The sequence below is a fragment of the Dunckerocampus dactyliophorus genome, chromosome 2, assembly GCF_027744805.1.
Source record: "Dunckerocampus dactyliophorus isolate RoL2022-P2 chromosome 2, RoL_Ddac_1.1, whole genome shotgun sequence".
NCBI classification, from domain to species: Eukaryota; Metazoa; Chordata; class Actinopteri; order Syngnathiformes; family Syngnathidae; genus Dunckerocampus; species Dunckerocampus dactyliophorus.
Window position 1 is genome coordinate 14,627,069 of NC_072820.1, and position 18,743 is coordinate 14,645,811.

An 18,743-nucleotide genomic window follows, 5' to 3' on the forward strand; every position below is an offset into this window, starting at 1 on the left:
TGTACAACAACTGTACGTACATTAACAAGAAGGCTAATCAAATTATTCCACAAAACATAAAAGTAATAATTAATTAATTAAATTAAAAGTGAAGAGTGCAGATAAAATACATTCAGTTGTAAAAAAAAACCCAAATGATAAATAAAACAATTAAAATATATATATATATATTTCAGCAAAGATTCTATTTCATTGAATTTTGATTAGTATATTCATATTTGTATGATTATTTCATGGATATACAGTACTTTTAATCAAATGGTATTTTTATTTATTAAAAAAAATCTCTAGTGTTCCTGTGTGCTATAAGCAGTTGTACCAGTGTGAAAATCGATGTTCTTCTCAGGTCTTCTTACCAGATTTGTCCACGTCGTCCATTACGTTACCGAAGTTGGAATTTCCAGGAGTGAGGTTGATCTTCTCCATTTCCTTGTCCATGGCGATGAGCTTGTTCATGGTGTCGGTGGCCGAGTCGTTAGCTGAGGCTGCCTTCCTCTTGGCCTCATCTATCATAACTCCGATGTCATCTGACAAAGACAAAGTGAGTGAAAGATAAGTTCCTGCAGACTGAAATGTGTCTTTTAGACACCAGCAGCTCACGATGGACCTTAATGTATACCTCCTTTGATGTTGTTCAACTGTGTTTGTGCATCGAGAAGGTCTCTCTCAAGAGCTTTCTTCTTCTTTTCTGCATTCTTCAGGCGTCTCTTTATGTCTGGAAGCTCATTGGCAGTACCTGAGCAGAGGGAGCACTAGTGAGTGAGTGCTTGTGTTACTGCGAGGAACCCAAAGAACCGGTGCAATTACCCTGTAGGTCTCGGGCTGTGTCTTGTGCATTATGCACAAGGTCACCACCAGTCTCTTTCAGGTCTTTTGCTCTTTGGGTCAGTTTTTGTTTTTTTACATTCTATAAAAAGATGCATATGATGGTGAATAATCAATGCAACCCATTAACAAAGCACTAAGAATCAGTGACTTACAGTCAAGGCTTTGTCGGCCGCGTCTTTTGCCTCGTTAGCTGCAGCCTCAGCGGCGTTTATGACGTCTGTGATGTTCTTATAGGCGTCAATTGCATCTTTGGCATTACGTACCTCAGGACGTCCGCTAGCGTTCTTCACTGTACTGCAAGACAGGACAGCTTTCAATATGATGCAGTGGACACTACCGCAAACGGCAACATTATTAATAAACATAACACTAAATGGTTGATAAGAGCTGTATATTATGTTATGCTTTCCTCACCACTTTGATGGAGCAGGATGATGCAAAAATGACTTTTACAAAACTTCATAGTTTCACAGTCAAACAATTTTTTTTTACATTAACTTTTTTTTTCCACATAAAAAAAATCATTAAACACAATTATTGAATTATTTCACATAAAATTTCACATTTACATGAACTGGCACTTTAATAATTGGTGTATTCTTTTCTGTAATAATGCTGCTTTTTCTCCACAATTGATTTTTCTTTTCTTTTATTGATTATGTAATTGACTTTATCTAATACATATATTAACAATATTTCACATAAAATTTGACATTTACTTTGATGGATAGTTTAATTAATTACTTAACAATACACATTTTTCTTTAATATATCAGTGAATCTTCATAAGAACATTTAGAAATATGCAGGAGGCGGTATCTATGAAGGTGTACTGTTTGGTACTGATCCAAAGTAAATTTCTTGCATTGGATCTCATTAGAGTGAGCTGGTGTGCCTAATGTTGTAGCCTGTTTCGTGCGTAACAAACCTACTCCTCAAGTTCTTTAGACAGCTTTTGGAGGTTCTTAGCGTGATCCTCAGCATCCTCCACAATGCCCTCCTTGGCTGCTACTTTGGAAATGTCATTTACCTTCTTGGTTAGGTCGGTCTTGCCGCCATCCAGCTGAGCGGCCAACTTTTCATATTCCTACATGAGGGCAAAGGGCGGGTAAATAGACATTAAATTATATTTACAACACCAGCAAATTCCATTGAGAAGAAGAAGTGAGCTCTATCGGCTTAGTGCATGTTAGGACCTAGCAGGAACAGTACTGCACTTCCATCTAGTCCTTTACCATATTTCCAAATGCTTATTTGAGTGCCTGAGGTGCATTTCAAGCTTGTTAAGACTGCCTTGCCCTGTATGCAGGCTACATACCGTTTTATTGCTGGATAGTGTTTTGATTAAATCATCTATTTTCTTCAGTTCATTCTTCGCCATCGCCATTTGGTCCTCCACGGTCTTCCGTTCTTTCTTTAGATCATTGACACGTTTCTGTGGGGAACATGTCACTTTATTAGTACAAACATTCACTGGAAGCAAATGAAGTAAAGGGAATCATACTCAGTTAGTAGTTAGTAGTAGTCTGTTAGTTATAATATTTAGCAACATGAGAGGGGAAAAAGTTACAGTTCTTTTGCAGGTGTGCCTAATGATTACCATATTTCTTCAAACAGGGCCCACGTGGCATTTATTTAATGAATTACAGACAGTAGGAGGCAATTATCTGAGTAAGGCATTTCGTTTTTTAGGACTGTATTTTTAGAATCAGAATCAGAATAGATAGTTTTATTGCCATTGTAATAATACTTTTATAGAATATATACTGTATAGACATATATATATATATATATATATATATACACATACTGTATATATATGTATATATATGTACACACTATTACGAAATGTAATCATATATAATCTAATGTTTTAATATTTTTTCCACTAAATATTTACCGTAAATTCCAGTGTATAAACTGCACCCACTAAATTTAGAGGAAAAAACACATTTGTACATATATAAGCAGTGTATAAGCCGCACATGTCCACGTCATAAAATGGCGCATTGTGGTGCGCATGAGTCCGTGAGGACCAGGCAGCTCTTTATTTGACATGAGCCAATCATAAGCTATGAAAAAACTCACAACGAGCTTGTCAACACATTGGAAATTGCAGGAGGTAATTACTCAATGTAACAGTCTGACTCAGTGTCATCTTACAAAAAAACCCACAAAACTCCACCACACAGCAACTTAACACTCATAAGCCCAGAGGGAGGCTGACATCATTGAAACCTTTGAAGTAGTTGTTTTTTTCCATTTTAAACTCTTATTGGTACTTGTTTGTATATTTCTTAGGTACACACGAGTGTTAAGTGGCTGTCTGATGAGTTTAGTGTTCTTTGTAAGAATACACTAACAGACAGTTATATTTAGTGGCACAGTATTTAAACGATTAGTAATAGTTCTGAAGTAAAGGAGATGTCACAAGATTAGGATTTAGCCATAAATTAGCTGCACCGCTGTATAAGCCGCAGGGTTCAAAGTAGCGACTTATACACCGGAAGTTACAATATTTATACAACCGCTATGTATTATAATTTAAAAAATACATGCAAAATATATACTATAACATATTTAATAATAAATCAGAATTTTAAATGATTAAAAATTATATATATATATATATATATATATATATATATATATATATATATATATATATATATATACTATAAAATGTTAAAATATATATAATATGTTTCAATATTTTTCTACATTATGTATTAAATAAAACTACAACAAATATTTACTATTATATATCAAAAATATATATTATATTCATTTAGTAAAATGAATAAAAGATTAATAAAACCCAATGAAGATATCATGAACTCGACAAAAGATCCACTATGTGATCAGATGCAATTTGGTTTAAATACAGTTTTAAATGCACCACCTGCTGTCTATAGAGGTGAGGTGTTTACTTGCTCAATTATGTCAATAATGCTGATGTGTCTTTACCAGCAGAAGAGGTAGAGCCTGAGCGTTGAGTCCATTTTGGACATTGGCTTTTTTCACCAGGTCCATACTGTCCTTCAGAGACTTGTCCAGATCCTTCAGCTTGGCCTCGTGGCCCTTTAGCTGGTCTCGCATCTTTGCTGCTGCCGCCTCGTTCTGGTCCGACTGTTTACTGACATTAGCCTTGATGTAGTCCAGGACTGGATGATAGGTGAGAATAGCAGATGATAATCAGAGCTTAATGAACTCTTCATCATCAACTGACGAATTTAACATGGAAGACCTTCATAGCAATTAAAACACTTCGGATGAAGTAGAACACAGCTTGTGAGACAAAATCAGCTTGATAGAACTCAAGGACATGGTCCATTTTATTTCTTTATGTTCTACTTTTTGACTATACTTTCTGACATATCCAACTAGTTATGTATTTTATGTTTATTATTTGTATTTGTGTGATTTAAACCTTATTTCTTTGTTGCTGATGTGTACTATTTTCTTCAAGAATGCGACCTGTGATAAAAAAACGTTTAAAAAAAAAATCAGTTTTTAAAATTCTATTATTAAATATATATTTTATATGAGTATATAATTGTTCATTCTTTGATATTTTTAAGTAAAATGAATATGTAAAATAAAAGCAAATGTAATTTGAGTGCTGAAATGTGAGTGCAATCCTACGTTTCTTAGCCTCCTCCCTTTCTTTGTCGGCAACGGTCTTCTGAGGGGTGAAGTTCCTACTTTCCATCTCGTTCACCATGCGCTGAGCATCGTCCAACATTTTAGCTGCATTCTCATTCGGCTGCGTGCCGCCACTGGAGCCCACATCACTCAGCTGGTCAAGCAGAACTGAATAAAACAAGATAAATGTCATTAAGTTCAATTCGACTGTCTAATGCAGGGGGTTTCACATACAGAAAAATGGAAGGATAGTGGGGTTGACTCCACTTTGATGCATTTTCTACATTGAAGATGCTAAAACCAGTCCAGTGAAGGTCAATATATACCAAACTCTGAACAATATATCAACATCTTAGCTTTGTGTTGTAAGCGACAAAACACATTGGTGTAATATCTAATAATACAGCCCATTAATCATGAATTAATTTTATTTTTTAGAACATGCCAAAAAAAAACAAACAGTGAGCCAAAAATGGCCCGGGGCCGCACTTTAGACGCCCCTTGTCGAATGGAAGGAAAATGCTTGCATTGATTTACCTTGAATTTTCTTCAGCATGTTTTTAATTTCCTGGTCCAACTCTTGAGCTCTCTTGTGGGGTTTTTCAACATCAACAACTGCTTTGTCAGCATCGACAGCTGTTTTATCTGCCTGATTGGGGGGGGGAAACATTTAGACTTATTACTGCACGTGGATCTTTTATTCCCCAAGTCCCATGTGATCTACCTTGTCTCTCAGAGAGGCGATGTCATCAGAGAGGGTTAGCATGTCTTCTTCCAGCTGCTTGACCCTCGAATTTTGGCCATTGACAGACGAGCTGAATTTGTTCACCAGATTCTATGCAAAAATTTTAAATCAATATCATAAAGAAGAATGAGATGAATAATGAATATTTTTGTGAAAACTACCACTTGACCAGATAATATTACTTTAAGTCAATGTTCCTTTTTTTGAGCGCAGGATTGTCAAGTCAAGTTGAGGCACAGTGTGGGATAAAATGCATTGTGATTACTTATCAGCGCTCCAATCTGGAATGTTTGCATAAGCGCACCCATCCTGGCATTTGGTGTCAACACATGTGCATGTATGTGCTGTATGTGTGTACATAGCATGAATGTCAAGTGTGTACATTGCATTTGAGGCATCAGTATATACTGAATGTGTCTTGACTTGTTAACCACAATGCTGCAGCTTAAAGGACCCCTATTATGCAAAAGGGACTTTTTAATGATGTACCCGAGTGCCTGTTTATGAGCACCAAACATCAGAAAAAAATCTATCATTCGTTTGTTCCACTTTTGCGAGAAGAAGTCACTTTTGAAGTTCTGGGTTCATGACAAAAACCTCCCTCTTTGTGGACATGATACCACCTCTGACCCGCCCATCGTATGCACCGTCCACTTCACGGAAGACAGCTTTGTAAAAAAAAAAAAAAAAAAAAAAAAAAGCAGGCTTTGCTACATGTCTTAAAATAAAGCCCGGAGTTCTGCCAACTATCCATCAGTAAACTACACATGTGGAAACATTTATATTTTTCTTCAGCAAAAAGTCACAAACCATGATCTAGCTGTTAAAATGTGACTTTAACATTAGCGCTACAGCTCACATAGCTATGCTAGCTATGCTCCGGAGTCGGACGTGGCTCTTCAGCCTCCTTGTTTCGGCTCCCTTCGCAGTGCTCAATAATTTCTTTTTTTTACCACTAGTGTAAATGTGCATTTGCTAAGAGTTAAAAATATCCAATTTTCTGTAAGGCCCTGAATGCATCCTGGCTTAGTTCTGACTGGTGACTGGATGAGCGTCAGGAAGGGAGGGGGAGCCGGTGTTTGCCTCTCTGCGCTCGTTGAGACCTGAGAGAGATGTCTTTGCCTACTGCATATATCCCCCCAAAAACAAACATCTCAAAAGGAAAGTAGAGTTCTTAATTCTGCACAGACGGATTCCTTTGTCTTCTTTGCCAACAATATTGGCTTACATGTATACTTGATATGTGGCGAAGCAACAACAAAAAATCTTGAAAGACATTTATTTATTTCAAAGCAGACCTATGTGTGTAACAGTGGTCATCCCTGCAGTCAAGCCCTACACACACCGAACTCGAACCAGCTACCTCATAAGTTCGCTCATAATTGAAAGTCGTGCAGCCTTAGCGTGCATGCGTTTACACTACAATTCCAGCAAGGCTACATTTTGGACAACCCACTTCCAATACACTACTGTGGGACCTCTAAGACGTACTTAAAATTGTTGAAAAACCTTAAAATATGGTACTCCAACTGCAGTTGTTCTTGAACTGGTTCTGCTTACCTTGGTGTCGGACACAGCCCGCTCCAGCTTCTTGAGCCGGTCCTGAGAGGAAGCACTGGCAGAGGCGTTGTCCAGCTGGGCTTTGATCCGTGCCAGCTCGTCATCCAGCTTCTCCATGTCTTTCAGTAAAGTCTGGGCACAGTTATCACACTCTGCGGAAAGCAATGAAGGACTTCAAGTAGATATCAAAGATATAACATCAGCCTTGCCTTTTAATTCAAAGTTTAATCACCTTGGCAGCGGTCATCTGTGTTTGTGTCTCCAGGCTCCAACGTGTTCTTGCAAACTGCAGAGAATTTTGTATGACTAAATTTGGAAATTATATGGAAAATACACTTTCACTGGACACCTGCACAATCTAATGATCTAATAAAAAAGTTGCACAAATATGTATCAGAAGAATTATTATTATGATTATATAATAATTTAACGTTGGATATTGTAAATATGTTTTGCTAAGTTATCAATTTATATTATATGATTTGTATTAAGCTACGTTATTCAGCCACCTGTGGATACTACGACACCCACAATAATAAACATATTATTTGAGTAGAAAGGGAGTCTTTTTATGGCAAGTACCGTCTCAAAAATATTTGTTATATCACGTTTTAGCTTTGAATATGTGGCATGTACTTGTATGGATTGCGGCATATGAGGCCGGTTAATTCATTTTTATTTGTACAATTAGTCATATATATATATATATATATATATATATATATATAGCCGTCCTTCGCCACATTGAGGTTCACATTTTGCAGCTTCACTCTATCATGGTTTTTCAAACATATTAATTAACAAATAATGCTGTTTTGTGGTTGAAAAACATTATTAGTAAAAAAAATGCATATTTAAGCAAATTGTACATAATTTTGCCAAAATGAAGCTTTTTCAAGCATAAAAAGGGCTAAATGAACTAAAATACAAACATAAGCCAGTAATAAAACGCATGTGAATGTAGTATTGTACATTGGTCTCTAGGTGTGTGTTCGGTGAGACAAGCATTAGACTTGATCGCTAAACAGGCTTTTCAATTTTCAGGCGCAGTAACAATAACATAATAACACAGTAAAAATAACATAATAATAATGATAATAATAATAACACAATAATAATCATAATCATAACAGGGCTACTGTTGCGGCTGTAACTCACAAAAAGCTAAAACTCAACTCTGAACCACCGACTTCACTTCCTGTCCACCACCGGAACATATTTATAGCAACATACACGAGTACAAGTTTTTTTTATATCTGAAATAGCTTCTGTTAGTATGTATAATATATTGGGTAAGTGTAAATGTAAAGGTGACTATAAGCGTGTTATTTCATGTCTAGAAGGCTCTAATAATGTTAAAATATCGTAAACAGGTTTTCTATGCTGTAATTATGAAAATATTCCATTTGTAAAGAAGGAATCCTACTTTGTTCACGATTGGGTCTGGAACCAATTAACCATGGTAAATGAGTGATTACTGCATATGTCTGGACTAAAATGTTATTCACATAAAAAAAAAAAAAAATCTGAAAATGTAACCTCCAGTCTTGGGATCACAGGTTTTGCCGTTGCCATGGCAATTACAGGGCCAGCAACTTCCTCCCGGAGCCAGGGGGTCACCATAGAAACCAGGAGCACACCTATGGGGAAAGAGAACAGGTAAAACAGCGGAAGGATTTCAACTAGACAACATCCATATAGGTCATACTTACTTCTCACATCTGTCTCCCGTGTAGCCTGCGCTGCAAATGCACTGGATGTCTCCATGGATTTCTCTGCAAGCTACTGCAAAGCTGGGAATGCAACATGTATGTTACATAACTATTGACCAACTGCTTGCTGGTGTGAGTTTTTTTTTATTTTTTATTTTTGTACCTGTTTGTAGCTGCACTGAAAGGGCATGGGCACACTTGGCACGTTCTCTGAGCCGCGTTACCATAATATCCTTCTTTGCAGTATTCACATCTGTCCCCAGCTGTGTTGTACTGACAGTTCTAGGAAAAAGACAAAAAAAGAAAAAGACTACCATGGAAGTCAACCATCAAGACTTTCTTTGCAAAACATGCGAGGGGGCTAAAGAGAAACGACATTTCCCTGCCAAGCTATCATGAAGAATGTGTTTGATGTGCAAGCGTGTGTTCGTCGCACTGTGTGCTGCAAGAGCCGAGATCTAACTGCAACAAGCACACAGGCCCAGTCTTGCATGTCGATAACATAATGAAGATGGTTGAGAGTTTAAAAGCACAGGCTCATCCTCCCTTCATGGAGAGTTATGACAAGGATTCCATTGGACTTTTAAAGCCAGCACAAGATGGATGACAAAAGTATCTTAAAAGGACTATTTACCTGTCAGTATGCAGGACTATGCAAAAACCACAAAGAAAAGCATTTATTTTCTTAAGTAAGAAACACGCCAACATAAACACACTTCCCAACTCTCTCAAACCTCACAGCTAGCACTGAGCCTAGCTCTCCTGCTCGGGACGCCCACGGTCACTTCCCGTCACTTCCTGATGAACTAAAACTGTAATGACACTGCCGTATAAAAAGTCAAATATAAAAAACAAGCGTAAGACATTACTAGCACAGCTTTGTTCTGTGGGTCGTGGATATATTCTATCAGTTATTATTAAGCCTCTAGCTTCCTTTTAGTAAGTAAAAACCTTGGCTATGATTGCACTACATTGTCATGTAGACCTACAAAGTACACTTGGAAGAACAAGAGGTGAATAAATGTATTGCAACTGATGTGAAACTGATAAGGGGTAGGATTAAATAAGCTTTGCTTCTTCCTACTCCTTTTTGGACATGCAAAATTGTGAATTGTACTATGTGATGTGCTACTGTTTGACTCATATGCATGTTCAGGATGAATTAAAACCATGAACCATAAACCATGATAATAACAAGCCTAGTAGCGCTGTACAACTTTTATCCGCAGTCCGCAGTGCCCTCTACTGGTCAACATTATTATTATTTTTTTTCCCTTTTTTTTCTTTTTTTTTCCTCTACTGGTCAACATTCAAACTGGATGCAACCTGTCTATAGAGGCCACCTGTCTACAGCGGCCACTTTTGCAGACTCCCTCTAGTGGCTGCTATAGACAAGTTTGACTGTACTTCATTATTTATATAATCTTTATCTAATTTCTATTATTACAAATATTGTTCACCCTGCACTGAAATGCATGTACAGCCCTTTTTTTAAAATTTAATTAATTACTATTATTTTATAATAGGCCATATTATGTGTCCTATTCTTCAAGAAAAAGTTACGCCATCCATTGTGTCAAATCCTTGGCTTTTAAATTGCATTGAATTAAAGTGGAAATGTAAAGGAGTAAAAAAAAAAAAGTAATAAAGTAATAAAAAGTATGATGTATCACATGGAAATGAGTTCACTGACACGTACATAAGTGCTGAAGCAGAGGACTCATAGCTTACCAAGCACCTTCCGGTCCAGTCCTCACACTCGTCTGCGAGACCGTTACAGTTACAGGGCACACAGCGGCCCAGGTATGGCCCATTGCCGTCTCGAAAGTATCCAGGGGCACATTTCTACAAAAAGAAGAAATACAAACATATAAGACATACATGTTAATTTATTGTTTATTGCATTTGTATACAACTGATGCACACATCTTCAAGAAAGATAACCTTCCTTAATAGAGATGAACTTTAACCAGAGGAAACATTAACTCACAAGAGGCCAAGCCTGCCCTTTGCCTTTCTGGGGATAAAAAAAAAACACCTGAGTCCTGAGAGAGCTTTACCTCAATTTCGGCCCAGGCTGAGTGATCACTGACAAAAGGAAACTTAACCACTTGTCCTCCATCATGTCCCGAAGGGTACACAAGTGCACCTCGATCGTTCAAAGACGGATATACTACTCGCTGATCCTCTTGGTGTCTTATTCTTCGTGCCCATCTCTCGCTGTGTCTGTTGTAGCGGGGTCGCAACCCGCCCTCCTTCTGCACGGGCCTGTTGCCTGCCCAGCACAGTGCCACCAAAGCCCCACACACCAGGGTTCTGAACAGAGCCCATCTGCCTTGCCCGTGACGAGCCATGGAGTGATCTGACATTCCTGATGTTTAGTCTATGTGAAATAAAGCTCCACTTTCCCCTGCTTCAGCCTCTTAAACACACACACACACACACGCAGACAATGAAGACACGCCCCATCTCCAACTCCACTGAGTGTACGCAGGCACACAAGCATGCACATGCAGGTGTTTACATGTACTCTCATTCCTTTTTGCACAGAGCTCATCCTAGAATGTTCACCTTGTCTACTTAAATGCTGCATAACGACACAATCCGTACCAGTCAAAAGTTTGGATCTAGTTTCTCATTCCTTAAGATGTGAAAGTGTGTCCATTTTGTCTGTCGCTGTACACATACAGTCATTAATTGTAATACTGCATCAAAAACCAGGGCACTCAGTGTGAAGAAGACCTTGTTCGTGGGCAGGGCCCAAGAACATTATACGTAACTACATCTAATTAAAGATTGAAAAATACAATGAAATATATTTTACTCTGATGTCACATCTGGGTCAAAGTTAGATACACGCAGTCATGTCACTCGTGCTCATCGCTTCCATGCTAATGAGCCAAACAGTGATGTGCAGTGAGGTTCATGGCTTGCAAGGCACTGACTCCTTGGGAGTTTTATTCACATTAATACAGGTTTCTCATTGAGCCCTGCGATTGGCTGGCGACCAGTCCAGGGTGTACCCTGCCTCTCATCCAAAGTCAGCTGGGATAGGCTCCAGCATACCCCCACAACCCTATAGTGAGGACAAGCGGCATAGAAAATGGATGGATGCATTTCTCATTGAGAGGATAACAAGAAAAGAAATAATACAAATACTTCTTATGCCCATTTATTATTTGTTTTTTATTAACTGAAAAACATTTGCGTACCTTTCATTATTTTTATTTCTTATTTATTTTATCATTTATTTTAACTTTTATTATTAAAACCTATTATTTGCACACTATCCTTCTCCAGGAAAAGCTCTATGATACTCCTGTCACGTCCTGGCAAGTTTGGGTATATCATTCTCCATCTGGGCAGTCAAATTCATTCATTCATTCAGAAGAACATAAAAATTTCTTGCATTTGATTTGCTGCTAAACTGCTGGTGCTGTCAACAAAAAGCCTCATCTTAAATTTCTTCCCTGTATTTGATCAGGAAATGTGCAAATTTCACAGTGTCTTTGAATGCATCTTCTGAATGCCCTATTACTGTATATGTACAGTGGAACCTTGTTTAGCGTCATTAATGCTCTGAAACAGATGCTAACCAAATACATTTTTCTCATAAGAAATCATGTAAATCCAATTAATCCATTCCTGAAAGCCAAAAATGTTAACACAAAATAAGTTTTTATAGTTTTACAATTATAGATTTACATGCAGAAAAATATTTGCAATGCATACACATTGTTCCCTCATTTATTGCGGGGTATAGGTTCCCAAAATAGCCCACAATAAGTGAAATCTGCGAAGTAGCCAACTATATTTTTTACAATGATTCTGTATGTTTTAAGGCTGTAAAACCCCTCAGCATATACTTTATACACTTTTGTCAGACAGGCATTAACATTTTCTCACATTTCTCTCTTGTTTAAACAGTGTCAGACACAAGAAATTATTAAGTGACTCACATGTATTTCACTCCTCTGTATTTCGTGCCTCTTTGTCCTGGTGCTGCTTGGCTGTAGCGTTTTTTATCCTTGTTAAAGCATATTGCTCCTGTCGTCGTAGTTAGTTTCTTCCGTTCCTTCTATTGTTTACAGTATTGGCGGTTAGCAAGCAGCTCACACAGCTAGCTAGTTTGCTAGCCATGACCACAACAGGAGACGGCATAAAGGAGATTGATTGACAATGGTCTACAGCCAATCAGGACGTAGAAGACGATGGACGGTGCAGACAGAGGAGAGCGAATAGCGACACCGCCCCCTCGTGCTAAAGCACAGAACTACAACACTCAACTTCCCACAATGCAATTCTTCTTAAAGGGCCAGGCTCAACCTGTAACAGAGTTCATATAGTGTAAAAAAAACCCCCACTAAAATTGCACTAAAAAAATCTGCGAAAGAGCGAGTCCACGAAAGGTGAGCCGTGATGGAGCAAGGGAACACTGTAAATACATATAATTGATGAATGATGGGGATAAATCAACATTTAAGTTTACTTTTCCCTCATTGAAGACGTGATTCTTGATGTCACTGTTCCCAAAGACACGATGTGGCAGCGAGACACCAACCGGACACAACCTTCCTGTTTCGCCATGAGTTATTGATTGAATTCAATCGTTTTTCTAACCTCAATACTGTGACCCAAAATGGAGCCAAAGAAAGTTCCAAGTGCCAACATTTTGATAAAGAAGGTGAGAAACACTACTGAATTCAAGAAATAACTCATGACAAAACAGGAAGATGGTGTCCGTGTGGTGTCGCGCTGCCACACCATGTCTTTCATGCCTTCAATTAAGTTACAAGTAACTTTAAATGTTCACCATAGACGGGGCAAAGAAGCTGATTTCCGGTTCCAGTTGCCATTTTGTTAGCAAGCTTTGCTATTAAGGACGTTTGTGATGAAACTACATTAAAATATATTAAGAAAACAGTTGGACTCATGCAGTGTATTAATAACACGACAAGACACACACCATATTGTATGCTAATCAGAACATTTACACAAACCTACGTAAAAGTTTGACGTAAATTTTCTCTGTTAACCGAAAAACATTAAACACTAACTGAGATTCCACTTTAACCACTTTTTTGTCCACCTACCCATTTCTATGAGTGAAAATGCTCAATTTAGGCAAAATAATATGTACATTTGCTTCAATACGCATATTTTTTTTTACTAATAGTAGGCCGTATTCAACCACAAAACAGCATGATTTATTAATATATTTTTGAAAAACCGTGATAGAGTGAAGCCACAACATTTGAACCGCGAAGTGGCGAGGGACAACTATATTTCGAAAATTGTAGGTACGTGTGTGTGGTTTGCAATTATGATCAGGACAGCTAGGAGTGTGAGACACACAGTCACACCTGAATCACACTGTGCAAACACTCAATTGGGTGTGTCTGGTGGACTTTCAGACACTCACTGCCACAGACACACACTTGTACTGTAAGTGATTGAGGGCATACACAATCAGACTTTATGAGTAACACTGAGGTAAGGTGGCGTTTCCCCATGCAAGACCCCACCTGTAGATTCAACTTCCTTTAAGTTTTCCAAATAAAAGGATGGCTCATACATGATAACTGAAAACAAACACAAGCTGATGGAATGTGTGTATAAAAATTGATTTTAGAAGCAAATACACTGCCTTTTCCTTAGCAGCTGGACCATGAATCCTCACAGCTTGGTCTTTATGAGCTGTAACCGTGACAGTAATCCCAGCTTTATTATCACAAATATTATGTCTGCGTGATTGTGCAAGTCCTAGCCCGGGGCTACACAATGCTGGCCGCACAACTCCCCGACTGGTTGTTTTCCAGGAGCACACACATTCCACCCAAGTCTCCTCAGCTGATGAATTTAGCCCGTGGAGGGAAAAGGGTACGATGTTGAGTTCAGGCGTGTCGGGACAAACTGAAAGAACGAAGGGGAGGTTCCGCTCCCCGAAGATGACACCGCGCTATTTCACTCAACGGCTACAAGGTTCTCTCTCACTTGGTTGCACTGAAGGACGTTTTGGAAGAAAGGTGGTTTGTGTTAATGAATTTCACAGGAGAACCACAAACATTGAGGATGTACATTATGGTATGCCTTTGAGGTTTTCTGGAAAACTACAGTATGCCTCTTAAGTTGCACACTTCAAACAGTGTCAGCCCATCTTATGAGACCTCTGTTCAGCGATTGTCAACGGAATAACACTACATGTGTTGTGCCTTTTCCTGCTTGTTTTCCACACTTATTGCAAAAAAAGTGACATTTAGAGAAGAAGAAGAATTTGAAGAGAAGAATAATATACAGCAGAGGTTATACGAACGCATAGTTCGAAGTTTTATAATACCCAGAGCTTTACTCTGGAACACTAACCTGCCACTGCAGAGAGAAATCCGTAATGGTTGTAAGTGAATAACAAATGTACGTGCCCTAACAGTTTGGTACTGTTCCTCTTCACTGAATAAACAACCGCTTCTAGTCACTCACCTCACAGGAGTCTCCGGTGAACTGAGGGGGGCAGGAACAAACCTCTACAGTGTTTCCAGGACCCCCGGTCCCTGTGTTGGCAACCTCCTCCATGCCCACGTCGCCTAGACTGAGTCGCTGGCTCTGACTGAAGTACAAGGCTCGGATCCTGACATGGACCAGACCAGCCAGGACCATCATGAGCTGCTCTCTGGACACGGGCCTGTTAGTACCAGCATGACGCCAGTTTTCCTGCAACAACAGGCCATTGCAGGAGGGTGAATAAATAGTAGATGTATAGTATAGTGTGAATTCAGGTATTCAAGTATTGGGACACTTGGCTACAGGTTTACCTCCACAAGCTGGACTCTGCCCTGATACAATCTGTCTGGCAGCTGGACTTGAGGAGCTAAATGGATCAGGGTCATGTCCTTACCCTGAAGGAGGCGACATATGGCTATATATGTAATTGTATCACAAAAACAACAGTGAAAAGTGTAGATGTTATAAACACATACAGTCAGCAGGACATCAGGTGTTCTGTCCATCAGGGTCATTCCCTCACTGGGAATGCCAAACGATTTTGCCTGGTAAGTGAGGAATCCACCATAAGATGAAACCTGGGAGTAAAAATAAAAACATGTTTTTTGTATTGGTGCCCTTCTTGTTTTAGCTATCATGTCTGACAGCATACCAGCTTGAAATGCAGGCGAGTAATTAAACAAGAAGGAGCAGCTACAAGTTGTATTAACAGGTTTTGCGGCGTGCTGAAAAATGTATAAATATATCAAATCAAGCAGTAAAATCACTGTCTGGCCAAAATGTCACCACCACCGTCTGAGATTAAACATAAAAGGTAAAACCATCCCATTGGATAATTACCGCAGGGATAAACACAGTATGTTTAATTGTATAGTGGAACCTCGGTTAGGGTCTGCCCCGGGTAGCGTGTTCGCACCAAAAATTTACACCACATTTTTTCCGGTTAGGGTGCAATATGTCACAGGCCTTATCATGTTATTAATACACTGTGTGAGTCCAACTGTGTTCTTAATGTATTTCTATCACAGATGTCCTTGTTAGCATCCTTAGCTTGCTAACAAAATGGCAACCACAACCGGACGTCAGCTATGTCGCCAGTCTATGATTGTTGGCTCTCAAAAATGTTAACACAAAACACGTTTTTATAGTTTTACAATTATAATTTTACATGAATAAAACAATTCTAAATGCATATAAATGACGAATGAAAGGGATAAATGGACATTTAAGGTTACTTTTACCTTCACTGAAGACGTTGACTCTTTCAAAGATACTATGTGGCAGCGAGCCACCTTTTCAACACCACCTTCCTGTTTTGTCATGAGTTATTTATTGAATTCAATAGTGTTTCTCAACTTCTTTATTAAAATACTGGCACTTGCAACTTTCTTTGGCTCCATTTAGGGTTACTGAGGTGAGAAAGACTACTGAATTTAAAAAATAACTCACGGTAATAGAGGAGGGTGGTGTTGAAGAGGAAGGTGTTGATCTCACTGCCACATTGTGTGTTTGGGAACAGACACGTCAAGAATCACATCTTCAGTGAAGGTAAAAGTAACCTTAAATGTTAATTTATCCATTTCAGTCATCATTTATATGCATTCATTTGCATTTCAAATTGTTTTCTGCATGTAAATCTATAATTGCAAAACTATAAAAACATGTTTTGTGTTAACATTTTTGGCTTTCTGGAACGGATTAATTAGATTTACATGATTTCTTATGGGAAAAACTGATTCACTTAGCATCCGTTTCAGTTAGAGTCAGACCTTCTGGAATGAATTAACGCTGTTAACCAAGGTTCCTTTGTAATAGCTAACTTATGTACTGAAAAGCTACTCGTGGAACATATAAAATGTATGTATAATATGTATGCATATTTGAAATGTAACACATGATTGATTTTTTTGGCCTGCACCAAGCAAATAAATTACAGTTTGTAACACAACTAAAATTTAACTGGGAAATGTACAACACATTATTAAAAGCTAGAATAAATTTGGTCATAAAAATATAATATTTAAAAAGTAAAACCAAAAAAAGGATTACATTTAGTTGAATAAAATTAAAAACACAGTGAACATGAAAATATTGAATGGGCCAAAACAGCTTATCAGCTTACTTAGTGAATCTTGGAAAAAAAAAGGACATCAAAATAGAAAGTGCTTAAAAATATTTAGGATGTTGTACAGATTTTACACTTTCAGCTGATTGTCGAATCACCAACAAAACTAAAAAATTTTAATAGATTTGGATGGATACAAATGCTTCATATGGAAAAGAAGCTGCAGCAAAAGGGCCAATTAAATATCAGTGTGTCGACTTGATTCTAGTACCCTTAAGTACCAGCATGGGCTCACCCTGTCTCCTCGGTATGAGGGTGGCGCCACCCAGTGTAACGCTTGAACTGAAGAAGGAAGCTCCTGGACATCTGCTACCACCATGTTACTGGCCGTGTTCAACACAGACTGAACCTCTCTGTGGTCGGGACTGTCCAACTTCCAACCACGCATGTCGACAAACTAAGAACAGGGAATATTCAAAGAAAAAAAGTGCTCCACTAGATTAACTGCACAATCACCAAACGTCAAGAATGACATACAGAAACATCTACAGACATGACACCCACCTTTCCTCTGCGTTTGCTGGAGCTTTGACACTGGTCAGTGGCACCAAAGCAGAAGCAGGTGGTACACCCGTTAGGGTTGGATGGGTCGAAGTAGAAAGAGCCTTCCTGACATGTGTCACACCTGATGCCGACGACGTTTTTCTACACATACATGGAGAAAGTGATAGAGAGAAGGCCAAAGCGTAATAGTAATATAACCTATGTATAAATGTTATTTACACACTACTGTATATACTGATACTTCATACTCCATGTGGTGAGCAGCTACATAGCTTTTATGATTTTTATTTCTTGTCTTATAAGTGTTCAGTGTGGGCCACCACCTGCAGCACGGTCAACAACAATGCAATTAAAGATGCATATCACGATCAACTGAACGATGTAACTACAGCGCCCCTGTGGCAGCCATTAAAAACTTAGAAAACTCTTCTTTCAAAAGGTCACTGACTCATTCCATGATGACACTTGAGAACTGAAGCAATGCGTCATATATTTCTTATGTTCTTATTCTTTTTCTTGTGTTTTCTTTCTTTTCTTGGGAGAATGAACAGAATAAGAATTTCATTGCATAGTATAACTGCCTGTTTTACTATGCATATGACAATAAAAACTCTTGAATCTTGAAATCTGTTCATTCTTTTTGAATGTGTATACAACGAAAAAAAAGTATTCTACTTCTAAAACACTGCACACAAGAGTATGTAAATATGTCAAAACATGCACCCTACTGTTATTGTTTTTCTGACAAATACACCAAATGGTGGCGCAGTAATTAAACCATACAAATAGAATCGATTTTAAATTTCGCACACAGCTCAATGAGCTATACAGTACACCCACTACAACTTAAGGGCATTTTCGCAAAATGACCAACACATCCGGTACATACAATTATGGGAAACCGCCGCCAACAAGTAAAAAGTCTTTGCAGAGGCACGTACGGGCCATGAGTTACTGACCATTTGTCTAATGATTATACAACTTTGAATATATTTGTATTACATGTATGCTAGTATGTCTTCCAAAGCATTTTGATCACAACCAACAGTGAGCCCCACAAATGTAATTTCCAAAAAATTGGAACACAACTGGTTCTTCTACTTTATTCACATGACTGTATGTCCAA

At 38.3% G+C, this 18,743-nt stretch overlaps 1 protein-coding gene across 7 annotated transcripts in view; it reads right to left on the reverse strand.

Annotated features, from left to right (window-relative positions):
• Positions 1-18,743, reverse strand: part of LOC129176575 (laminin subunit alpha-3-like) — an 84,077-nt gene that overhangs the window by 12,371 nt on the left and 52,963 nt on the right. For all 7 annotated transcript variants that reach the window (XM_054766756.1, XM_054766760.1, XM_054766759.1 and 4 more), the window contains 21 exons: positions 17,618-17,758; positions 17,349-17,510; positions 15,465-15,566; positions 15,300-15,383; positions 14,968-15,198; positions 10,222-10,335; positions 8,654-8,772; positions 8,491-8,571; positions 8,318-8,418; positions 7,011-7,064; positions 6,779-6,930; positions 5,198-5,308; positions 5,011-5,122; positions 4,474-4,641; positions 3,796-3,992; positions 2,147-2,263; positions 1,761-1,915; positions 981-1,122; positions 808-907; positions 620-736; positions 357-527 (listed from right to left, as the gene is read on the reverse strand). In XM_054766756.1, coding sequence (XP_054622731.1) covers positions 357-527; positions 620-736; positions 808-907; positions 981-1,122; positions 1,761-1,915; positions 2,147-2,263; positions 3,796-3,992; positions 4,474-4,641; positions 5,011-5,122; positions 5,198-5,308; positions 6,779-6,930; positions 7,011-7,064; positions 8,318-8,418; positions 8,491-8,571; positions 8,654-8,772; positions 10,222-10,335; positions 14,968-15,198; positions 15,300-15,383; positions 15,465-15,566; positions 17,349-17,510; positions 17,618-17,758 — 2,731 coding nt within the window. The remainder of the gene's footprint in view (positions 1-356; positions 528-619; positions 737-807; positions 908-980; positions 1,123-1,760; positions 1,916-2,146; positions 2,264-3,795; positions 3,993-4,473; positions 4,642-5,010; positions 5,123-5,197; positions 5,309-6,778; positions 6,931-7,010; positions 7,065-8,317; positions 8,419-8,490; positions 8,572-8,653; positions 8,773-10,221; positions 10,336-14,967; positions 15,199-15,299; positions 15,384-15,464; positions 15,567-17,348; positions 17,511-17,617; positions 17,759-18,743) is intronic.